Here is a 25,326-nt window from a genome sequence, read left to right as displayed (position 1 = left end):
CTGCCCAGACCTTATCTGTGGGTCTGGTTGTTGCTGCCTCCTTTGGGTCAGCAATGGCAATGCAGGCTGCTCATCAGCAAATCGCTCCAGAAGCTAAGTCCCTCCGTCGCTCTCTGAGCATGCTCATGAGACGATCTCCCTTTGGAGATCGGGAGTCACGTGCTCAGGTCCTTCTCCTGATCTGATTGGTCCATTTCAGAGATCTGGAAGATCCCAGAGGCGCACGGCTATAAAAGGTCCGCATGGCCGCTCGGCCATGCGCTAGTATAGTCTCTAGTTGCTAATGTGTGAATGATGATGGATGCATGAACCTGCGAATGACTCATTAAGATCCCCTTCCTCTGACATTACGAGTGTGTATAGGGACTTAGGTTTAGAGTCAGCGCCAGCCAGTGGCAAGCTACAAGCCACATCAGAATCCTCCACAGTGCTAGCGTCCGACAGTGCACCTGCTACCGGGCATTTTTGATTAGCGGCAGTGTCTATCGCCACGCTGTACTCTGCAGCTCCTCTTGGCGTCCACAGTTGCAACGCCGCACGCACGGTAGGTCTAGACGGACTCTGACCCTCTGCCTAGTATCCAGCTGCTGTAACCACATACCGTGCGTGCACTCCTATGAGACCTGTGAGTCCAACAGGCTCAACATTTATGTTATTGCCTTAGGCGTCTCTGTGAAGTTAACAGAGTACGCCCAGCGCACACCGGGTGACGTCTAACCCGCGTGCAATATACCGCCACATAGCGTGTCTGCCATTATCTAGCAGAGGTTTAACACCTACTGCACGGTGGACACCGAGCAGCGAACGCACTTTATTATTTATTTAGTGCGTTCCGCCGTTCCTAACATCGCCCTTTCGATGTGATAGTATCGGGCCTCCATCTAGTATGTATATAGCTATAATAACAGTGATAGCAAGAACAGACCAAATTCTTCATTTTAGAATCCCATACTTGATACTGGCTCCTTTTCCTTTTTTGTACTAATTATTTGTTAATCATCATTTTAACAGAAGAAAGCTACAGACCATATGCCTTGTTACATGAAACTCCCACTTCAAGAAGAAAGTAGTTAATTGTATTTCCACAAAGCCCACAGTTATTGTTGAAGCTCAATGCATGTGTCATTTTATCAAAACTCAGTTTTCTCACTAATCTGCATATTCTGCTTCTCTTGTAGTTATACTTAACAGCAAGAGACACAAAATAATTCCATTGCGGCATGAAGAACATGATAGATATAAGAAACACAGATGAATGTATTGATTATTCTTAGGCTGAAAGTGGACAGTGTACAAATTGATCAATTTTGACCATCAACGTAATAGTCTTACTTGATGTTCCCTTACTTTCCTGTACCATATATCACAAAATACAGCTTGCTTAGCAGCAATAAAAGCAGATTCAATTTACAGAGAAACCTGACCAGGGTTCATTTATTTATTTTATATCGTATTGGTTAACAGCCTGGGCTATCAGCAGGAACATAACTGGTTTGATTTGAGTCACTACTTTAACACATTCCCTGTAGAAAAGCATCAAATATTTACTGGAACATTTTCCTGTATCCAGCCAAGTACAGAATAGAAAGACTTATAATAGACTGGTCGAAAAGTAATTCATTAAATATATGACAACTGTTAAAATCCATACAAAGTTGTGCGGCCATTGCAGGCAGTGAGATTTTATAGCTATACTGATTGTGCTATCAATTGCAGGAAAGCTTAAAAATATAGCAACATTCTTATTGCAATGGATTCCATCAAATTATAGTGCAATTTTCATACCTGCTATCTAAAATAATTCTGTTATCTAATCTAACAGTAGCAGGTATTTAGAAATGCTAAACTATGAAGATGGCCAACATTAACACCGACTTTATATTCTTTTTGCATTCCAATATGGGTTTTATTGGACATTTTGGATTCCAACAGCACCATAGAAACACACTCATAGTTTAATTTGTTTCCACTGATATTAGTTTTCTAACATACCACAGGAGTGTACTTATCGGAGGTGCGGAGGCAGCAGTCTCATCCATGCCCTGACGCCTGAGAGGGTCTATCAGACTCTCTCACCTGAGAAGCTATTAGTATTTTAAATGGCAAATGGTAGGTGGGGGACCTGTTGCAGATTGGAAAGTGTATTAAAGCCCAGAAACCTTTTACATTTCCATTGTCCATAGGCCTGGTTCATTTTTGGTGGTGAGTGGTGGTTAGATGGAGAGAAAAAAATCCAAAGTTTATTAAAAAAAAAGCCACCATTTTCCAAGAACCGTAGTGTCTCCATTTTCCAGGCTATAAGGCTGGTTGAGGGTTTATTTTTTTGTGCGCCGAGATGAAGTATTTATTGATACCATGTTGGGGTAGATTCGATCTTTTGATCAAATGTTATTGCATTTTTTTTGCAATGTTGCTGCTTTCTGATTATTTTTCTTATTATGCCGTTTACCGATCAGCTTAAAAACACGCAGAGAAGAGACCACACAAATGATGGTGTGCACACCTGATAGAAAATATAAGTAATAAACTTTAATAGACAATCTGAACATCACAAACATTAAAAACACTTAAAAACATGTGCTAAGACATGACAAATGATCCACACCCCTGAAAAATAAACCATATGGGACATATATTAAAGTAGAGCTCCACAATTAGATGATTGAGTCAGGCATAAAGAAGCCACGCGCTGAGAATAAATATATAGGGCCACAAATGTAACATGCAAAAACAATTATATATATAAAATATACATGCACAAGAAAAAAATAAACAGTGATGACAAAATATCTCGAAGGATATGGACAACTGACTGTAACTTACCCTCCCAAGTGTAAATGTAAAGGGCTATAATGTCAAAGGTTTATGACCACTTATAAAATGTGTTCAAAGGGCTGCCCATTGTGTTGGATTCTCAATGCAACCCTCTTCTCCCACTCTTGACACTCTGATAGCAACACTGCAGAAGACATGCTAGCACAGGCTTCCAGTATCCATTGTTTCAGATGATGCATATCTCATATCTTCACAGCATAGACAATTGCCTTCAGATGACCCCAAAGATAAAAGTCTAAGGGGGTCAGATCGGGAGACCTTGGTGGCCATTTAACTGGTCCATGATGTTCAATCCACTTCCCAGGAAACTGTTCATGTAGGAATGCTTTGACTTGACACCCATAATTGATGGTATAGTGTGGTATATGGGGTACAAAGATAGTGGGGCCATTCTTCATTAATGGAAAACTCAATGCCACTGGATATCTGAAATTGCTACATGATGATGTATTGCCCTCTTTATGCACTGAAGATGGCATGTTCCCTGAGTTTTTCCAGCAAGATGGTGCACCTCCACATTATGGGTGTCAGGTCTGACCATTCCTACAGGGAATCTGACCCCCTTATACTAGCATTTCTTCTGCGGTGTTGCTATCAGTGTGTCAAGAGTGGGAGAAGAGGGTTGCATTGACAATCGAACACAATGGGCAGCACTTTGGAAAAAATAAAGATGGATCCGAATTGTCCGACTTCAAAATGGCCACCACGGTCACCACCCATCTTGATAAGTTTCCCCCTCCCATATACTAATGTGCCGCAAAAAGGAAGTTGATATCACCAACCATTGCCATTTTATTTAGGTGTATCCATATAAATGGCCCAAGTGATCACTGTTTATTTTTCTTCTGTGCATGTATATTTTATATATATAATTGTTTTTGCATGATACATTTGTGGCCCTATATATTTATTCTCAGCACCTGCCTTCTTTTAGCCTAGCTCATTCATCTAATTGTGGAGCTCAAATTTAATATATATGGTTTATTTTTCAGGGTTGTTGATCATGTATCATGTCTTAGCACATGTTTTTAAGTGTTTTAATGTTTGTGATGCTCAGGTTGTCTACTAAAGGTTATTACTTATATTTTTGATCAGGTGTACACACCATCATTTGCTTGGTCTCTTCTCTGCATGTTTATAGTTTATTATTCATACTAGGTGATGCACCCTGTTAATAATTTTTGGATTTTATTGTGATTATTTGTGGTGCACCCTCTACTCTCTCTCCTATCAGATTCTTTTTATAGATATGTAGTGTAGATAGTAGATATTTTGATATGTGCAATTTCTTATTTATTTTATTATTTTATTTTGAATGGGGCAGAATGAAGTGATTTGAACTTCTATATTCTTTGATTGTTGTTGTTATATTTTTTTAAAAAAAATTTCACTCTTGAATTGCTTCAATAGTTTCCTTGGGAGGCTTCAAGCTGTGATCATATGATTGCTTGTGCTACACATAGCAGGGCTTCAGCCCTGCTATGTGTAGCAAAAATGCTAATCTGCTATGAACGCTGGCCATAAAAGAAAAGCTCCTGCAGACCATGGTTGTCATGCCAGCCCATCGGCACCCAGCAATAATGTGACAGGGGCACCAATGGGCGGGGTTAGTGACGCTCTTCCGATGCAGCCATGTTAAATGCTGCTGTCAGAGATTGGAAGTGGCATGTAACATGTTAACAGCTGCGTGTAGATCGTGATTCCATCCGCGGCTCTTAGGGGCACATGATAGATGATAAATTCAGCTGTCATGTGCCTGAAAAGAGGTGGGCTCAACGCAGAAGCCCGCATCAAAGAGGCGGAGGCGACTTATAACATACCTATATGTCATAGGTCGGAAAGGGGTTAGTGTACACCTCTGGTATGACAAACGGTGCTATGTAGCTCAATGATTCGCACTTGCAATAATGAGAAACATAAAGGCATTTCTACACATTAGACTAAAGTCATCCAGACCTGGAGATATTGGTGGGATTTTCCTACAGTCTAATGTGTATGGGGTACCATTGACTCTCTTCTAACAGATGATGTTGGAGGAGAGAAGGATCAGAGTGTGTGTATAAATGCAGGGAAATTATATTGTGAGTGTAATATAACAAAATTAGATTGTGATTTTCACTAGGGAAAAGGACTGTAATCTTGATACGGAGCCGATCAGTAGAATATATTGAAGCTGTGTAGTCTGAAATAATAAACACATTTGGTAATTATGTTCATTATTAATGATATCCAAATCAATCAATGAGATCAGTGCTTTTGTGTATATCAGTGTTTCCATAGCAACATGTATGTTACTTCTATACTAGCTATACATACTGTGTTGTGTTCCTTTTAAATGATCACTTTTTATGAGCATGGCCTCCTGGCACCAAGCTGATGACGGGGTGTCCTGCTCTTGGAATCACAGGGCTTAGCCGTAATCTGTTTGTGAACCCAGCAGCAAGTGACCAATTCCCCTGCAGCACCACCACAGGGGAAATTAAGCAATACACAGTGTCCACGAAAATCAATGGGCTGTCCATGTAATGCATGGACATGCCAGGTCCTCCAGGGAGACAGATACTCTTCTGCTCTCTATAGGGGATTTGAAAAATGTATTTTCCAAACTAGAAACCCTTTTAAATGAAAGATCTACTGCACTTCTATAAGCCAAGACACAATTTCTGTCTAGAAATGTATAACTAAATGTTAAGTTTGTAATTTATGCATATAAATTGTTTATACCATAGAAAGCTACTTTTTTGCATAACAATTCTTAAGGCATGTGAATACATTGAGTATTTACAGCAGATGTTTTCTGCACCAAAAGCAGAGTGTTGGCGCATGACATGCCCTTTTTTGCATGCATTTTCAGTTGCGTTTTTACTTGCCTTTTTTCCCATTTATGTGAATGAGTCAAAAACTGCAAAAACGCAGAAAGAATTGACATGCTGCAGATTGAAATAAAAACTCTAATGGTTCAGATATGCAAGGAAAAAATAATCAAACATGTTCATGAGATTTCACAAATTTCATCCACTTTGCTGGTTCTGTAAAATGCAGCATTGTTTGCGTGTGAAAAATGCGTGAGAAAAAAAAGTGTCAAAAACTCTGCAAGCGAACAAGCTCTTAATCTTCCTATCACTTACATAATTGCTCAGTACAGTATTAAAAATGATAATGATGTTATTTAATGATCATTGCAATCAGCCGCTAAATTATTGGCAGAGTCAGTTATCTAACCCTGCTTGGAGTGATGCTCTGGTCACACAAGTGTTCTATTAAGTATCTAATATCAGAATATTTGGAAGTATATAAGCAATTATGGTCAGGACAAATAAAATCATACCCATACCCTATTTTATTGTGCTGCATCATTATTTACAGAACAAGAGATATTGAGTTTATGAAGCTACCTATATGAATATTTCATGATAGCATAATTACTTACTGCACCTGCAGCAAATTTTTACAGGGATGATTTAAGGTAAAAGCAATTTATCTGCAACAAGAGGGACTTGGTATGTTTCCCAACTGAAAAGTAATTACTATGAGCAAATATTCAATTTGGCTTTGATGGGACAAATTTATGGAAAACAACATAAAGGTTATATATAAAAAAAAAACCATAATGCTGCATTTCGCTTAATTCACCACAATACAAAAGTGTTTGTGCTGGAAGAGCTTAGGGAAAAAAATCCATACATAGTGGTATTATTGTATAACATGACACGTATGGCTGTGTGTAACCTATATGTGGTCTACCCTCATAGTATACCACAATATAGCCAAGGGGAGAGATGACAATTTTCAATGACAAAAGTATCATAATAATACAAAGACGAAATTAATAGAGATTTACTAAAAAAATTTGCTGTGTTTATGCTTCAAACTATTGATACAAAACAATTTTTTAACTTTTAAAAATCTACTAGATGTCTGCTTTGATGTCACTTTCATTGGTAAATGTCACAAATTTAAATAATAATAATAATAATGATGAATAGCAAGACTCAATACTCTTAGATACTATATTCAGAACAATTGCACTAAAGCAGTCAGACATTGTACACAATTGGGTTTCTCTGTGTGAATCATTACATAACATAGTATCACAAGATTTATTGCCATGCAGTCCTACCATTAAGCTGTCTGTAGACTATGTCCTCTAAAAGGGAGAGTCTTTTGAGCACTGCCTCCTGGATAGGGCTGACTCCATGGGTGGACAGGTTTGTCACCTCTGCCCTTGGATGGATTTCATGGAAGGACTCCCCACCTTTCACAGTAATTGGTCTACACTTGGCCAAAAAGAGAACAAATCCAGCAACTGCAATCAGGTTCAACACCAGCAAGATTTTAACTCTTCTAAGAGAAGCCATCAACCTTCTCAATCTTGGAGCTTTAGTTTCCCCTTGAACAGGTGTTATTTCTGAACGTTTTGCCAATGTCTAAGCAGGTTTGGAAACAAGTAAACATCCCTGTAACATATTAACTCCAGGAAGGATAGATACTCAGTATTCTTATGACCAGAGACCAAAAAAAAACTTCTTTGACATTAACAGTGGGAAGTTCACCACCTGACAGTAAGCTGATTTCAGATCTGGAATCCAAAGCCGCCCAACCAATCAATGAGCACAGATCAGGAGCTGATGACTGTAGAAACATTTGTGGAGGACCATCTGCATCCTCAGCATGTTCTCAAGGCAATCCAATGAAAGTTTACAAACTGTGTAACAATCTGGCCCTTCCAGCAGATTCAATACCGCAGAGCAAGTTTTCTTCTCTAGGTATTATATCCAGATGATCCACTGAAGCCAGTGACTATTCTATGGAAGATGGTTCCCTCTCAAGCGTATGTATCTTCATTGCACATGGCAATTGATCCAGGGTTTCAGTAATTTGAATTACTTACCGAGTCCAAAGAAAAGAGGCAATATGCATGACACTAATATACTTTACCGAGAGCATTGAAAAGAAATAAAAAAAAACAAACATTTTAGATCCAGCATAAGGATTGCTATCGAAGAGCAGTAGAAGATTCAAGCACACATCAGAAGACCATGCAAGAAATGTAACAGCCTGTAAAGTTTCCTACTGAGTCCTGCAAGGCAGATGTGACTGTTAATAATTGCAGTGATAAGAAGGGCAAGTGCAGAATCCTTGGCAGCATTCTCTTTGCAGGGGACTCACAGGAACTACAATGATGCATATAGCTGAGCAGCAGTCTTCATGGCAACACTAAGTGTGAATGTGGGAAGAGAGTATTGCAGGGGAAATTGACAATGCGGCAAAGCTTGTGTAGAATTGAACTCCTGATCTCACCCTGAGCACAGCATCACTCCTTCTATCACATCCAAGTCAATGTCAGCTCCCAGCTCAGCACAGCTTACCCTCTCAGTCCATGGGAAGCTGCAGGCTCAAGTGATGGTGATAGGGGTGGCTTCCTCCTGCTGCTGCTGCTGAAGAAGAAGAAGAAGCTTTCTGCTGTTACTGGAAGAAGCTGCTATCCTCTGTGCTCCCATTTCTCTTAGCTGGTTATTTCTGTGCAGAGACATCCTCCTGTGTGCTGCCTGGATCCCAGTTTACATGCCTACAAAAGGGCTGCAAGGAAAATGTGGTCTGGAGAAATGGATCTGCAGCTGGATATATTCAATGTTCACAACAAGGCTTTACTGTCATGTTTACACACTGCTACTGGTCTCTTGTCAGCAAGATTAAGACAGGCAGCTAAAAGAGATGCATACACATGAGCTCTGCTCTACCATTAGTTATATAGTATGGGCAGGCATGGCTGTACATAGACCGATATCTATATAGATGATATCATAATGTCCTAGCTTGTGTGTACAAATACTCTCTGAATTGTAAAGTGCTGCCGATTATCTTGGTGCTATAGAAATAAAAATTACATTGTGTGTGTGTGTATATATATATATATATATATATAAATAATTATATTATATACAAATAAAATATATATAAATACACACATATATATACAGTATATATATATTTATAGTGTATATACAAATTCATGCACATTAATATGAATCTACGGGGAAGAAAAGAGGGACGCAGCACATCCATCTGGTAAGATAAAAGTCCATATTTTTCAAATTCCATTAAATTGAGTGGATCCATGGAAGACCTGATGTGTTTCTGGCAATACTGCCCTTAATTATAGTATATCTATTTTCATACAGATATATGTATGTATATGTATGTGAAAAAAGGGAAAAAGCAGCACAAAAAATGAACAGACAATGCGGGTGCAAGCCTTCCAGGCATATACCAAACCTCAAAAATAGTCCTCAAGATGAAAGCAGCACACCAAAAGAAATCCAGTCACTTTGGCTGGATTTCTTTTAGTGTGCTGCCTTCATCTTGAGGACTATATATATATATATATATATATATATATATATATACAGTGGGGAAAAAAGTATTTAGTCAGTCAGCAATAGTGCAAGTTCCACCACTTAAAAAGATGAGAGGCGTCTGTAATTTACATCATAGGTAGACCTCAACTATGGAGAAAAAAAAATCCAGAAAATCACATTGTCTGTTTTTTTTTCCTTTTATTTGCATATTATGGTGGAAAATAAGTATTTCGTCAGAAACAAAATTTCATCTCAATACTTTGTGATATATCCTTTGTTGGCAATGACAGAGGTCAAACGTTTTCTGTAAGTCTTCACAAGGTTGCCACACACTGTTGTTGGTATGTTGGCCCATTCCTCCATGCAGATCTCCTCTAGAGCAGTGATGTTTTTGGCTTTTCGCTTGGCAACACGGACTTTCAACTCCCTCCAAAGGTTTTCTATAGGGTTGAGATCTGGAGACTGGCTAGACCACTCCAGGACCTTGAAATGCTTCTTACGAAGCCACTCCTTCGTTGCCCTGGCGGTGTGCTTTGGATCATTGTCATGTTGAAAGACCCAGCCACGTTTCATCATCAATGCCCTTGCTGATGGAAGGAGGTTTGCACTCAAAATCTCACGATACATGGCCCCATTCATTCTTTCATGTACCCGGATCAGTCGTCCTGGCCCCTTTGCAGAGAAACAGCCCCAAAGCATGATGTTTCCACCACCATGCTTTACAGTAGGTATGGTGTTTGATGGATGCAACTCAGTATTCTTTTTCCTCCAAACACGACAAGTTGTGTTTCTACCAAACAGTTCCAGTTTGGTTTCATCAGACCATAGGACATTCTCCCAAAACTCCTCTGGATCATCCAAATGCTCTCTAGCAAACTTCAGACGGGCCCGGACATGTACAGGCTTAAGCAGTGGGACACGTCTGGCACTACAGGATCTGAGTCCATGGTGGCGTAGTGTGTTACTTATGGTAGGCCTTGTTACATTGGTCCCAGCTCTCTGCAGGTCATTCACTAGGTCCCCCCGCGTGGTTCTGGGATTTTTGCTCACCGTTCTTGTGATCATTCTGACCCCACGGGGTGGGATTTTGCGTGGAGCACCAGATCGAGGGAGATTATCAGTGGTCTTGTATGTCTTCCATTTTCTAATTATTGCTCCCACAGTTGATTTCTTCACTCCAAGCTGGTTGGCTATTGCAGATTCAGTCTTCCCAGCCTGGTGCAGGGCTACAATTTTGTTTCTGGTGTCCTTTGAAAGCTCTTTGGTCTTCACCATAGTGGAGTTTGGAGTCAGACTGTTTGAGGGTGTGCACAGGTGTCTTTTTATACTGATAACAAGTTTAAACAGGTGCCATTACTACAGGTAATGAGTGGAGGAAAGAGGAGACTCTTAAAGAAGAAGTTACAGGTCTGTGAGAGCCAGAAATCTTGATTGCTTGTTTCTGACCAAATACTTATTTTCCACCATAATATGCAAATAAAAGGAAAAAAAAACAGACAATGTGATTTTCTGGATTTTTTTTTCTCAGTTTGTCTCCCATAGTTGAGGTCTACCTATGATGTAAATTACAGACGCCTCTCATCTTTTTAAGTGGTAGAACTTGCACTATTGCTGACTGACTAAATACTTTTTTGCCCCACTGTATATACACAGGGTGGTCCAAAAGTAGGTGGACAGGAAATAGTAACATTTATTTTGATTTATATATAAAATAGCTGACGAGCTCGGCGCTGCCCGGGCATAGTTACTAACTGTGGTTAGTTATAACAAATTATAATTATCCTCCATCCCATAGTCCCATGCCAATATACCCATCACACATCCTCCATCCCATAGTCCCATGCCCATATACCCATCATATATATCCTCCATCCCATAGTCCAGTGCCCATATACCCATCACACATCCTCCATCTCATAGTCAACCATTATGACATCATAATGAGCGGCAGGGCTTGCAACCTATGATGACATCAGCATCACCATGACAACCATTGTGACATAATAATGAGGGGTGGGGCTTGATACACACACACTGTTTCCCCATTATGTAGATAGGGGCATTATGACATCATAATGAGGGGCGGGCTTGACGCGCGCACACTTTTTCCCCCAGTATGTATATAGGGGCAAAATTGTTTGGTGAATTGGAACGAGCGGGGTTAAAATTTCGCCTCACAACATAGCTTAGGACGCTCTCGGGGTCCAGATGTGTGACTGTGCCAAATTTTGTGGCTGTAGCTGCGCGGTGCGGATGCCTATCCCGGACATATACACACATACACATACACACATACATACATACATACACACTTTGAGCTTTATATATTAGATTATACAGTATTTACTAACATAAGCATAGATTGGAAAATCAGGAAAATCACATTTTATTCTGAACAATAATACAAAAGCCCTTAAATTTTATCAACCAGGTGCTCAAACTGTCTTCCATCACAATTTGCACAGCTTTGAAGTCTGCCTCTTACTCTTCGACAAACATTTTTGCACAAGTCTCTTTCGGTATTAATTTCTTGACATGTATCTCTTTTGTAATTTTTCAAATCACTGACACTTTTTGGTTTTCGACTTTAAACTTTGTCCTTGAGTAGTCCCCAAAAGAAAAAATCCATTGGGGTCAAGTCTGGTGAACGTGCCGACCAATCAAGTGGGCCTCTTCGGCCAATCCATTTATTAGTAAATGTTTCCTCAAGATACTCGTGGACTACTCTTGAATAGCGTGGAGGGGCCCCATCTTGTTGGAAATAAAGGTCATTTGAATTAGGCTGTTGCTGTAATTGGGAAACAACTTGATTCATTAGAATTTCGAGATACTTATCTCCTGTGACTGTTCCATAAAAAAAAATGGTCCAACAACACCAAAACTTGAAATACCACCCCAAACATTGACACCAGGCTCATTTCCTTGTTGCTTTAATGTTAAATGCATGTTCTCATTATACCAGTAAATACAATTATGTCTGTTAATATGGCCAGATAATTTGAAAGAAGCTTCATCACTCCACAAAATGTTATCTAAAATTACAGGATTTTCTTCAATTTCATTAAGCATAATCTCACTAAATTGCAGCCGCCTGTCTGGATCATCCTCCAATAAACCATGAATTAGACGTGGACGATAAGCTTTCCACCCAATAGATTTCAGGATTCGCTCGTGAAATTCCCAATTCTAAAGAGGCTCTTCTGGTGGACTTTTTTGGACTTCGAACAAATGTTTCAGCAACAAGTTGCTTATTATTTTCTGTACAGGCTGTTTTGGGTCGACCAGTTTTTGGAGCATTAAGGATTGAGCCAGTGGCATCGGATTTGTCACGAATGCGGTAAATGGTTTGTCTCTTTGGGGCTTGAGTATTTAATGTTTCAACCCAATTTGCTCTAACTGTTTCAGCATTTTGAGATTTCCAATAATCTTTCAAAATCCCTTTTCTTTTATCTGTATTTAAATTATTTGCCATTATGGGTTACCTGAAGTATCTGAAAAGAAAACCGATTTGGGGAAGATTTATCTGTGAAAACTGGATCTGTGAAACTGACTCAGTTGCCCTTAGCAACCAATCAGATTCCACCTTTCATTTCCCAAAGAGTCTGTAAAGAATAAAAAGTGGAATCTGATTGGTTGCTATGGGCAACTGAGTCAGTTTCACTTTACACCATGTTTGATAGTTCTCCCCCTTCATAACCCTATTACACATACTGTCCACCTACTTTTGGAACCACCCTGTATATATATATATATATATATATATATATATACAGTTGTGGCCAAAAGTATTGACACCCCTGCAATTCTGTCAAATAATACTCAGTTTCTTCCTGAAAATGATTGCAAACACAAATTCTTTGGTATTATTATCTTCATTTAATTTGTCTTAAATGAAAAAACACAAAAGAGAATAAAGCGAAAAGCAAAACATTGATCATTTCACACAAAACTCCAAAAATGGGCCAGACAAAAGTATTGGCACCCTCAGCCTAATACTTGGTTGCACAACCTTTAGCCAAAATAACTGCGACCAACCGCTTCCGATAACCATCAATGAGTTTCTTACAATGCTCTGCTGGAATTTTAGACCATTCTTCTTTGGCAAACTGCTCCAGGTCCCTGATATTTGAAGGGTGCCTTCTCCAAACTGCCATTTTTAGATCTCTCCACAGGTGTTCTATGGGATTCAGGTCTGGCTCATTGCTGGCCACCTTAGAAGTCTCCATTGCTTTCTCTCAAACCATTTTCTAGTGCTTTTTGAAGTGTGTATGGGGTAATTGTCCTGCTGGAAGACCCATGACCTCTGAGGGAGACCCAGCTTTCTCACACTGGGTCCTACATTATGCTGCAAAATTTGTTGGTAGTCTTCAGACTTCATAATGCCATGCACACGGTCAAGCAGTCCAGTGCCAAAGGCAGCAAAGCAACCCCGAAACATCAGGGAACCTCCGCCATGTTTGACTGTAGGGACCGTGTTCTTTTCTTTGAATGCCTCTTTTTTTCTCCTGTAAACTCTATGTTGGTGCCTTTGCCCAAAAAGCTCTACTTTTGTCTCATCTGACCAGAGAACATTCTTCCAAAATGTTTTAAGCTTTTTCAGGTAAGTTTTGGCAAACTCCAGCCTGGCTTTTTTATGTCTCGGGGTAAGAAGTGGGGTCTTCCTGGGTCTCCTACCATACAGTCCCTTTTCCTTCAGACGCCGACGGATAGTACGGGTTGACAATGTTATACCCTCGGACTGCAGGGCAGCTTGAACTTGTTTGGATGTTAGTCGAGGTTCTTTATCCAACATCCGCACAATCTTGCGTTGAAATCTCTTGTCAATTTTTCTTTTCCGTCCACATCTAGGGAGGTTAGCCACAGTGCCATGGGCTTTAAACTTCTTGATGACACTGCGCACTGTAGACACAGGAACATTCTGGTCTTTGGAGATGGATTGTAGCCTTGAGATTGCTCATGCTTCCTCACAATTTGGTTTCTCAAGTCCTCAGACAGTTCTTTGGTCTTCTTTCATTTCTCCATGCTCAATGTGGTACACACAAGGACACAGGACAGAGGTTGAATCAACTTTAATCCATGTCAACTGGCTGCAAATGTGATTTAGTTATTGCCAACACCTGTTAGGTGCCACAGGTAAGTTACAGGTGCTGTTAATTACACAAATTAGAGAAGCATCACATGATTTTTCAAACAGTGCCAATACTTTTGTCCACCCTCTTTTTTATGTTTGGTCTGGAATTATATCCAATTTGGCTTTAGGACAATTCTTTTTGTGTTTTTTCATTTAAGACAAATTAAATGAAGATAATAATAACAAAGAATTTGTGTTTGCAATCATTTTCACCCCAAGATCAGACAATAGAGCAGGTGGAGACGTTGGTCTGCTTCTATCACCAAAATGTACCTTTCAGGTTATCCCTCAACTACCCTCACTAGTTTTCCCTTCTTTTGAGGTCCATGCCGTCAGACTCTACACCCCCTTCTCCTTGCGAGTGGTGGTGGTGTATCGTCCTCCCGGCCCCTCCCATCAGTTCCTGGATCATTTTGCCACTTGGCTTCCACATTTTCTCTCCTGTGACATCCCTACCCTCATCATGGGAGATTTCAACATCCCCATTGCTCTTCCACTCTCCCCATCTGCTACTCACCTTTTATCTCTAACCTCCTCGTTTGGTCTTTCGCAGCTTACTAATTCTCCAACGCATGAAGACGGAAACTCCCTCGACTTGGTCTTCTCTCGGCTTTGTACAGTGGATGATTTTGCAAACTCCCCTCTCCCGCTCTCTGACCACAATCTTCTTTCATTCTCTATCAAGAACTGCCAGGCTGCTCAGGTCACCCCCACTGTCCATATTTATAAAGACATACAGGCCATTAACACCCAGAAACTTATGAAGAACTTGCAGTCTTCATTGGCCCCTATCCCCTCCCTCTCATGTTCTGATTCTGCATTGAAGCATTACAATGAAACACTTCAAAGTGCCCTGGATGAATTTGCACCCCCTATAAATAGAACACCACAACACAGACGGCGACAACCCTGGCACACCCTGCAAACACGTTTCCTGCAGCGGTGCTCTAGGTGTGCCGAACGTCTGTGGAGAAAATCCAATCTACACAAAGATTTCATCCATTATAAGTTTATGCTTCGAACATACAACACTGCCCTTCACCTCTCCAAACAAACCTATTTCAACACCCTCATCACCTCACTATCCAATAACCCGAAAGTCTCTTTGACACTTTTCATTCTCTATTCAACCCAAGAGTACAGGCCCCAACCACGGAGCTCCGAGCTGACAATCTGGCCAATTACTTCAAAGAGAAAATTGACCAGATTCGACATGAAATTATCTCCCAATCACCTCATACCATGCACTGTCCTCCCTCCTCCACTGCAGCTAGCTCACTCACTGATTTTGAACCAGTCACAGAAGAAGAAGTAAGCAGGCTCCTTGCATCTGCTCGCCCAACCACTTGAACCAGTGACCCATTTCCGTCACATCTCCTCCAGTCCCTTTCCCCTGCTGTCACTCCTCACCTAACTAAAATATTTAACCTCTCTCTCTCTTCTGGTATCTTTCCCTCCTCATTTAAGCATGCCATAACATAACAGGAGGCAAGTTCGTTGAATGTTCGTCGAGCGTTCGACGAACACCATCGATCCCCATTGAAAACAATGGCAGGCAAACACAAACACATACAAACACATACAAAACACATACAAACACCTTCAAAGGTGTTCCAAAGCAGACAAACTGCTCAGAAGACACAAATAACACATGGAAAAGGGACAACTATATATAGAAAAGAGGTGGAGGAGTAAAAGGAGGAGGGGGAGACACAGATATAGGCATGTCATGGCCTTATAAAATCAAGAAAGGCTGGAATAAAAATCTAAAATAAAAAAATTCTAAAATCGAAGACGATCATATACCGTTGGACTTCCAACCATAAATTATGTTAACTCCGATCGGGTGGCGTTATTCCCACGACCCTCCAAACAGCATCCATGAAGGCACAGTCTTTGGTTTCTGGGGGGAGTATGGTTGCAAAGCTGAACCTTAAAGGAATGTTCGGAATGGCACCACCAGGAGTGGAGCCTGCAGCTTAATTGGACTCCACACGGGAAACCTCATCCTGGCCGGCCACGGAAAGCATTGACAGATTGCAAGCTTTCTCAATTCTGTGGGTGGTGGTGCATGGCCGTTTTTAGTTGTGCTAGCAATTTTTCAGCTTAATTCCGTTAACGATCTAGACTCCGGCATGCCCCCGCGGTCCGCGTCCAGCTTATTAGAGGGACACGCGAGGCTCTGCCATGCGTGATCGAGCAATGACAGGTCTGTCATGCCCTTACATGTCTGGGGCTGCACGCGGACTACATTGAACGGACCAGCGTGTGTCTACTCTCCGCTGACAGGTGCGGGTAAGCCGCTGAACCCCGTTAGTGATGGGGATCTGGGATTCCAATTCTTCCCCGCGAACGACGATTTCCCAGTAAGTGCAGGTCAACCGGAATTCCGGAATTAGGCCTAACAGGCATTCCTGAAAGAATGAGAAAATTAAGTGTCCAAAGCAGAGGTGCTGTAGCTTGCTTAACAGCTGGGCTTCTATGCTGAGTAGCAGACAGTGCTTACATAAACAGGCGGCATAGCTTGGTTCACGGATGGGCTCCTCTGCTGAGTAGCAGACACAGGTACTAGGCCCAAAGTATTGACTGGGCTAAATGGAGTTATAAACTAGTTCTTACATAAACAGGCAGCATAGCTTGGCTCACGGGTGAGCTCCTCTGCTGAGTAGCAGACACAGGTTCTAGGCCCAAAGTATTCACTGGGCTAAATGGAGTAACAAACTAGTTCTTACATAAACAGGCGGCATAGCTTGGTTGATGGGTGGGCTCCTCTGCTGAGTAGCAGACAGAGCTACCAGGCCCAAAAAGATTGAATGGGCTAGGTTGCTTGGTTGATGGGTGGGCTCCTCTGCTGAGTAGCAGACACAGGTACTAGGCCCAAAGTATTCACTGGGCTAAATGCAGTTAAAAACTAGTTATTACATTAAAGGGTGGTGTTTCTTGGTTCACGGGTGGGCTCCTCTGCTGAGTAGCAGACACAGGTACAAGGCCCACAGTATTCACTGGGCTAAATGGAGTTAAAAACTATTTCTTACATAAACAGGCATTGCCGCTTGCTTCACAAGTGGGCTACTCCACTGACTAGCAGACACTGAAGCTTTGGAGCAGACCTCTGAATCACAGGCCATAGTATGACTAAAGAGATCTGCAGACTCACCCATCTGTGTTACCACAAGCCATAGTCTATGTAGTTTCTTAAGGTTAAAAGGGGGGTGACCCCACCCACCTTGAATTGCCAATGCCAACGCCATGTAAAACACAGCAATGGGACACCAAAAAGAGTCTCCATTTTGTCCAAAAATTAAGGCACAGAAACCACTTAAGTGGCTTCACTTGTCCCAGAGTTGCTTAAAATGCTTGCTGACTCTGCTGAGGTGATTTTCATAAATCATTACGCTTTTAGTCTCCCCAGGATGACACAGGGGTTGAAAATTCCTTGCGGATCCACGATTTGTTCATCTTTATGAACGTAAGTCTGTCTACATTGGCAGTGGAGAGCCGCGTGTGCTTGTCTGTCAGCACACCACCAGCAGCGCTGAACCCACATTCAGAGAGAACACTCGCTGCGAGGTACGACAAGATCTCCAAGGCGTGAGTGGCGAGCTCAGGCCATTTTTGCAGATTGGAAGCCCAAAAAGAGCAAGGGTCCAGTTCCACAGTCATGGCATCGATGTTAACTTGGAGATACTCCTGTACCATCCTCTCTAGGCGCTGACTATGTGTCAGGCTGGTTCCACACTTGCGTTTTTTTGCGCTGTGTTTTAGCGCAAAAAAACGCATGCTTTTTTTTCCCTATACTTTAACGTGGGTGCACATATGTGCGCATACACATGCATTTGTACGCGTTTGTATGCGCATGCGTTTTTTTGTAGTGTGCGCTCGGGCGCACAAAATGCATCCTGTTGCATTTTTTGGGCGTCCGACTTGCCCCCAAAAAATGCATGTGCACGCAATGCGTTTTTTTTACAGCAAAACACCCATTAAAATCCTTGGTTGCGCATACGTGCGCATTGTAATGCGCACGTATGCGCAAAAAGCGCATGCGTTTTTTTTAAAAAATGCACCAAAACCCACAAAAAACGCACAAAAACGCATGATGCGTTTTTTTTCATGCGTTTGTGTGCGCAAAAAACGCGCAGCAAAAAAACACAAGTGTGAAAGTAGCCTCAGACTTTGTGTTTCCTGTGGCCTTGCAAAGGATGGCCGAAAATATTGGTGAAACGACTGCAAAAAATTGCTGTTACCACCAGATACGATGTTAGTGGTACGGTTAGATCGATGACTCGACAGCCCCACGGTTGCCAATTTAGAACTCTGAGATTCACTACGTGCACCAGTGGTGTTTTGTGGAAATGCAGATGTAAGATTCTGTAACAGCCTCTGCTGGTACTCCTGCATGCGTGAATACCTGTCTATGGTAGGAATTAGTTCGCCAAATTTACTCTTGTACCTTGGCTCTAAGAGTGTGGCAACCCAGTAGTCGGCATTACTTCGGATTCTGACAATCCGAGGGTCATGTTGCAGGTAGTACAGCAAGAAGGCACTCATATGTCTTGCGCATCCAGGAGGACCAAGTCCTTGTTGTCTTGGTAGCGGCGAGTCAAGAGTCATGCTTCGTTCCTCTGCCCTCTCCCCCAACCTCGCACAACAGAAATATCATCAAGCTCTCCCTCATCTGATGAGTCCTCCATGCCCATCGCCATTTCATCCTCCAACTCTTCCTCGGCTCCTGCGCCTTCCTCAACAGTTTGGCTGCTACCATGCGCCGTCGTTATTCCCTCTCCCAGACCCTCCAATGTCAGCCGCCTTGGTACTGCCGACCGTCTGGACCTTGGAGATATTGTACCTTCCGCATACGACTCCTCCTGTTCCTTCTCCTCCTCCTCTTGTCCCATCACCTGACTCTGAATACTGTTTAACATGTGCTCTAGCATGTAAATGATGGGAATAGTCATGCTGATAGTGGCATCTTCAGCACTGAACATTTTTGTCGCCATTTCAAAACTCTGCAGAAGGGTGCATAGGTCCCTGATCTGAGACCACTCCTGCAGTGTGATTTGCCCCACCTCTAGATCCCGGTGGCCCAGGCTATACGTCATAATGTATTGCACCAGGGCTCATCGGTGCTGCCACAGTCGCTGCAACATGTGCAGTGTTGAATTCCACAGTGTCGGCATGTCGCATTTTAGCCGGTGAACTGGCAGGCCCAACGACTTCTGGAGAGATGTGAGTCATTGAGATGCGGGATGGGAACGGCAGAAGTGAGCACACAGCGACCGTGCTCTATGCAGAAGGCCATCTAGTCTGGGATAGCGGGCTAAAAATTGCTGGACAACCAGGTTCAAAATGTGAGCCATACAAGGCACGTGTGTGACATTGCCCCAGCCAGGGGCCGCACCCAGGTTTGCAGAATTGTCGCACATGGCCTTCCCTGGCTGCAGGTTCAGTGGAGTCAGCCATCGATGGAACTCGGTCTCCAGAGCTGACCACAACTCCTCAGCTGTGTGACTCACATTTCCTAGACATTTTAACGTAAACACCGCCTGATGCCATTGACCCCCTGGTGCCAGCATAGTAAGGAGGTGTGCAGGATTCCTTCTGCGCAGTTACAACGCGGGTGGCATTACCAGACAGGCTTTGGGTGCAGGACCGAGAGAAGTTTGAGGAGGCAGAAGCTGTGGAGGAACTTCGACCTACAGAGGATTGACGCGCAACTTGTGGGGACGGCAAGACTTGGACAGCAGCCCCTTCTCCTGCTGTCACCATAGTTACCCAGTGCCCAGTCAGAGACATGTAATGCCCCTGTCCATTCCTACTCATCCACGTGTCTGTGATGAAATGCACCCGGTCACACACAGAGTTTCTCAAGGAAGCGGTGATGTTGTGTGCGACATGCTGGTGTAGCGCAGGCACAGCTTTCTTTGAGAAGTAGTGGCGACGGGGCATCTGGTACTGGGGCACTGCGACTGACATAAGGTCTCGAAAATCCTCTGTGTCCACCAGGCGGAAAGGCAGTGGGTCGCCCCTCACACCCAGGGCAGCGGGGTACTCGGTACCGGTGTCAAGGGGATGTGTCACAGCAGCGGTGACCCGGTCTGTGGCCCTGGGCACCCAATATCAATGGCGGTGTTGTTAATGGTGTAAAGTTTATTTGAATAGTTTGTGACGCCACCCGTGGTATTTGGCAAGGGAGATGGTAAGCCAGCACTGCGTGCAAATCCACTGGGACTGATGGTGTGGTGCAGCAAAGATGGTGTAGCTCCCCACAGGTGGAGCTGTAGTCACAGGGTAGTGTAGGTGCAATGGATGAGGAGAGGCACAGAATGGTATAGATGCTGGTACCCAGATGTAGCGGTGCTGAAGGTGTTAACAGCGAATGAATGGAGGACACCAGGGCTTGCAGTTTCAAAGCTTTACTCACAGTTCGTGGTACCCACTGGTGCCTGCCTCCGTGCCGTGTCCTCCGGGGTAGAGACTCAATCAACCTCCCGGGCAAGTCAGGGTTCTCCTCTCCAACACTCCGCCAACATGTGCCTTTGCTGAATGACTCCTCTATTGCGCTTTTTAATGTGAAGAGCTCCAGCACCGTAGTACTCTGGAATTCCTCCTGTCAGATGTTCCTAGAACCTTACATGTATGACAGACAGCTGTAGCCTGTATCGGGGACTCCTCTCAGAGTCCTGGCTCGCAAATCGGTTGCTGTTGTGTCCCAAGTCTTGGATGGAAGTAGTGCATTTACAGCCAACTACTCCACTGGTGTCTGCTGCAGAACCATAAGTGTCCATACAACCTCGGGGACTGGGCCCCGGCCTTGCGCTGAGAACCTATAGGCAGGGTTCCTCTTCCAACCCAGAACTCCTCTCTGTTCTCCTACTCCTTCGTTCCGCGCTGTTCCTTCTCTCTCTTATGGAAGCTTAGGTTGCAGTTCTACGTCTTTCTCCTTCTGTTCTCTTTCCCGTGCCAGCTGGCTCAGATCACTGAGGCAGCTGCAGCACTCCTTCCTCTCTCTCCTCTCCTAGGGAGCTCGTTCCACTAAGACCAGTCCTCAGCCTCTCCTGACTGACTGTCTTCCTCCGCCTTGAGCTCCCCTCAGACTGATCTACTATCCTCAACTTTCCCTCTCTTTTATACTAACTCCACCCACCTCCCAGCACATCTCGTGTTACGAAGCAGGGTTCCACGAAGGGTGCTCTGCTACCCCCAGCCTGAAGCTGCTAGGCGGACCTACTGAACTATCCTGTGTGTGGGATGCAGGTGTTGGTGTGTGGAAAGGAGTTCCCAACTTACCTAGTTGGTGGGGCACTACACCTTAGGTAAAGGTGCAGTACCTCTGTGGCGACTGAGCCTCAGGGGCACCACAGCAGCATTTCTGTAGCCAAGAGCATGCAGATGGTGAAATTCAACCTCTTAGCTTTGATATGGGTAGGAGGAAATGGTCTTTTACTTGTCCACATCTGAGGGACAGAGGGCTGGCTGCCATGCGTAGATGGGGTTGAGTAGGGTGTCCCCGGCAAACTGCTGGTCTGTGAGGAAGGTGCAGGTGGAACAATTATGTTGCCTTGATCTGAATGTGGTGCTCTCGAGGTCGCAGAGACACCAGCAGGTGTTTCCACTTCCAAATTAAAGGATGACCTGCCAAGCACACTGGCTGTTGCAGGTAAAGAGGTGGATGTTCTGCATCCAAACACATGTGTGCCTGCTGCTCCCCCAGTCACAGAGGATGAAGAGGCCGTGGATGCACAAGATGGGGCAGACGGTGGTTGGACAGGGCCGCATTGTAGCACAGTGAGCTTCCCACTGCACCTTATGCCTCATATCCATGTGACAGTTCATGCATGAAGTACTCAAACTAGTGAGTTTTTGCCCTCTGCTTAGCTTTTGGTGACAAATCTTACAGATCACATGCATTGGGTCATCCTTTGGAATTTCAAAAAATGCCCAGGCTATGCAAAGCTTAGAGATCATGCGATCAGAGGCGCCAACACGACTTCTGCTCACAGGTACAGTTGTGGTTGAGGATGTAGTTGTTGACGTGCTTTCAGTACTCCATCTCTGTCCAGGAAGGCGCAACCTAACCTCTTCGTCACTATCATCCTCCTCCACCTCCTCTGCTGACCTCATCGACTGGAGGACTGTGGGTTGATGGTAAGTGGGATCTCCAACCTCGTCATCATCACCCTCTGTGTTCCAACACCCCTCGTCCTCAGAACCGACCTCTTCCTGCCGTGACCAATCAGGTATCTGAGTCCCATCATCATCTTCCTCATTTTCTCCACAAACATGACTTACAGTTTGGGAACAAGGGTCTAGATTATGCTCAGAAGAATCTTGTTCATCTGGGCCTGGATCTGACTCACAAAGCTTCTGGGCATCAGTGCACATCATTTCCTCGCCTGGACTCACATAAGCTTTGGAGCAGACCTCTAATTCCCAGGTGATAGTACGAGTAAACAGCTCTGCAGACTCAACCATCTGTGATACACCATACTCAGATGGGTGGCTGGAGACTTGGGAGCTGTGAGGAAGCAAGTACGCTGGGGGTGACAACTCTGAGGACTGGAGTATTTGTGAGGTTGTAGTTGAGGTGGAGGAGAGCCCACTTGAGGGAGCACTTGATATCCATTCAAGCACTTGCTCTTTTTGTGCCTCATCAGGAATTTGTGATTGGCGTGTCCGCAAGAAAGGGATCATATGCGATTGTCCACGAAAAGAAGTAGACATCTTACTTTGGCTGAAAGATGGTCTTTCTTCGGCAGATATTCCAGTTGCTTTAGCACCTAACCCATGGACACAACCTTTTTTTCCATTTGCAACACGCCTATTCCACTTTCCACCAGCAGCAGGCCTTTTGCCACTCATTTTGGTGGTTAAGATATTTATTGGCAACTCTGTAGATGTTTGCCCAAATAACAATGGATGGAAACCAAGCAGAGCTCAGTGACCAAATTGTGGTACTATGCCCAAAAGGATTTTCTGGGTTAGATGTGGTAAAAAATTATTAGAAACACACACGGTGTAGCTCCTTGACAGATGGACTACACCGTTGAGTAGCACACACCGCTACTAGGCCAAAAAGGTTTTTCTGCACAAGATGCGGTAAAAAATTATTAGAAACACACATGGTGTAGCTCCTTGACAGGTGGACTACACCGCTGAGTAGCACACACCGCTACTATGCCCAAAAGGTTTTTCTGGACAAGATGCGGTAAAAAATTATTAGAAACACTCACAGTGTAGCTCCTTGACAGGTGGACTACACCACTGAGTAACAGACAATGCTAGGATTGGCTGAGCTAGATTTGGACAGATGCTGTGAAAAAGACTAGCACAGCACTGGCACAGACCTGCCTGCCTACACTTTCTATGAACTACTGTAACGTAGCCCTGAAAAGGGCTGTAATTGCAACTAGTTTTAGTAGAGTGCCCACAGCAGCAGCGGTGCCGTCTAACACAAGCTGCAGCAGTGATAAAATGGTGGCGATGAGGGGAAATGGCTGCTTCTTATAGGGAAAGGACATGTGACATACACAGCCAATGCCCTTGCTTGTGTGAAAAAACATGCACTTTGCTTTGTGTTTGTGCACTGCTGATAGCCTGAGAGACTGCAGCGCCCCACTGTAAATGCGGAAAAGAAAAAAAAAGGAGATGTGCATTATTTCAGCACAAATATATCCCCCGCCCCCCACCCCCGGCCACTATGCCATGAAACTGTCTCTTAACATTGAAAACCATTATTACTGTGAAAATAAAGTTATGCTTTTGGTGAACGAACCGTTCTCGAACGTAACCTCGAACAGCCGAATTTTAAGCAAAGTGTTCAAGTTCGGCGAATGGCTCGAACACCGCCGAAAACAACTCGGATTTGAAAACTGGCGAACAGTTCGACTCGAACACCGCTCATCTCTAATCATGATGTGTCTGGTCATTTTGGAGTGCAAAAGACAGAAGCCACAGGCCGTAGGTGATTCTAATGGATTGACATGAGAGGAGACATTGAAAAATGGTGGCAGGAATGTCACACGTCTGTGACTATCACAACTGTGAAAGGTGATCATAAAGCACCACTGCATTCGCTTGTAAGTTGACGTCCATTACAAATGGTAGCCATTCATCATCTGAAGGTAGAGGCCAGCAGGACAGGCCATAGCTACATCTTAACCATCCTCGATCAATACCCCAAATTTCTAGTGGCCATCCCTGTGAAGGATTTAACTGCCCAGACTACACAGCGGTGGAGCAGGGAGAGGTAAGTATTGCAACTTGCAAGTGCTGTGACCATGACCAAGCAGGGGGGCCACACTCGTGGTCGATAGTACTTGCATAGGGCCCCTCATAGTACGCTGGTGTGTCTGACGGCGAGTGGGCCTCCACCGTCAGAGACACTGTATTGTAATATGAGGGGCCCTGTGCCAGTGCTGTCGGCCATCAGTGGGCCCATCCACCTGTTCAGAGCAACGGCACTTGCCCGGGTGCGCCAGGTGTTGACCCCAGCCCTTGGGGGGGTGGGCAGCCCAGTTAGCGAGGTTTAAAAAATGGCATATGTTGAAGTGTTGGCTGGACATTCAGCTGCTGCAAAGGGCGGAATTGGGCAAGTCCGAAGAAGAGGAGGATGAAAGCGAGGCAGTTTTCTGGCAACCTATGTGTCATCAGGGGAAGGTGGGACAAAATCCTTTGAAACTCATGCATGGTTCATTTTTATGAAGGTTAGATCATCAACATTTTGGGTAGACAGACGGGTCCTTTTTTCTGTCAGGATTGATCCAGCAGCACTGAAGACTCTTTCAGATAATACACTAGCAGCAGGGCAAGCAACATCGATATCGGAGGAGAAGTAGTTTGTAACCATAGTTGACAACTGCTGTCTCCTGTCACTTTTAATCGATGCAGTATTAGCAGTTGTGTGAGTGGTACTTGAGAAATCATTCCACAACATGGTCATTAAACCCCTTATTCCAACGCCACTTCAGCTGTGTGTACCACGAACACCTCTTCCATTGTGCC

At 43.7% G+C, this 25,326-nt stretch overlaps 1 protein-coding gene across 2 annotated transcripts in view; it reads right to left on the bottom strand.

Moving 5' to 3' along the window:
* Window positions 1–8,444, bottom strand: part of GALNT17 (polypeptide N-acetylgalactosaminyltransferase 17) — a 785,890-nt gene extending 777,446 nt beyond the window's left edge. Inside the window, exon 1 of one of the 2 annotated variants that reach the window (XM_073575053.1) lies at window positions 6,956–8,444. In XM_073575053.1, coding sequence (XP_073431154.1) covers window positions 6,956–7,193 — 238 coding nt within the window. In that variant the 5' untranslated portion in view covers window positions 7,194–8,444. The remainder of the gene's footprint in view (window positions 1–6,955) is intronic. The other variant, XM_073575045.1, reaches the window with a different exon arrangement.
* Window positions 8,445–25,326: the final 16,882 nt, after the last annotated feature.

The sequence above is a fragment of the Dendrobates tinctorius genome, unplaced genomic scaffold, assembly GCF_039654945.1.
Source record: "Dendrobates tinctorius isolate UK_male_01 unplaced genomic scaffold, ASM3965494v1 ptg000007l, whole genome shotgun sequence".
Lineage (NCBI taxonomy): Eukaryota > Metazoa > Chordata > Amphibia > Anura > Dendrobatidae > Dendrobates > Dendrobates tinctorius.
Note: the sequence above shows the minus strand (reverse complement) of the source record. Positions and strands in the feature narration are given on the sequence as shown.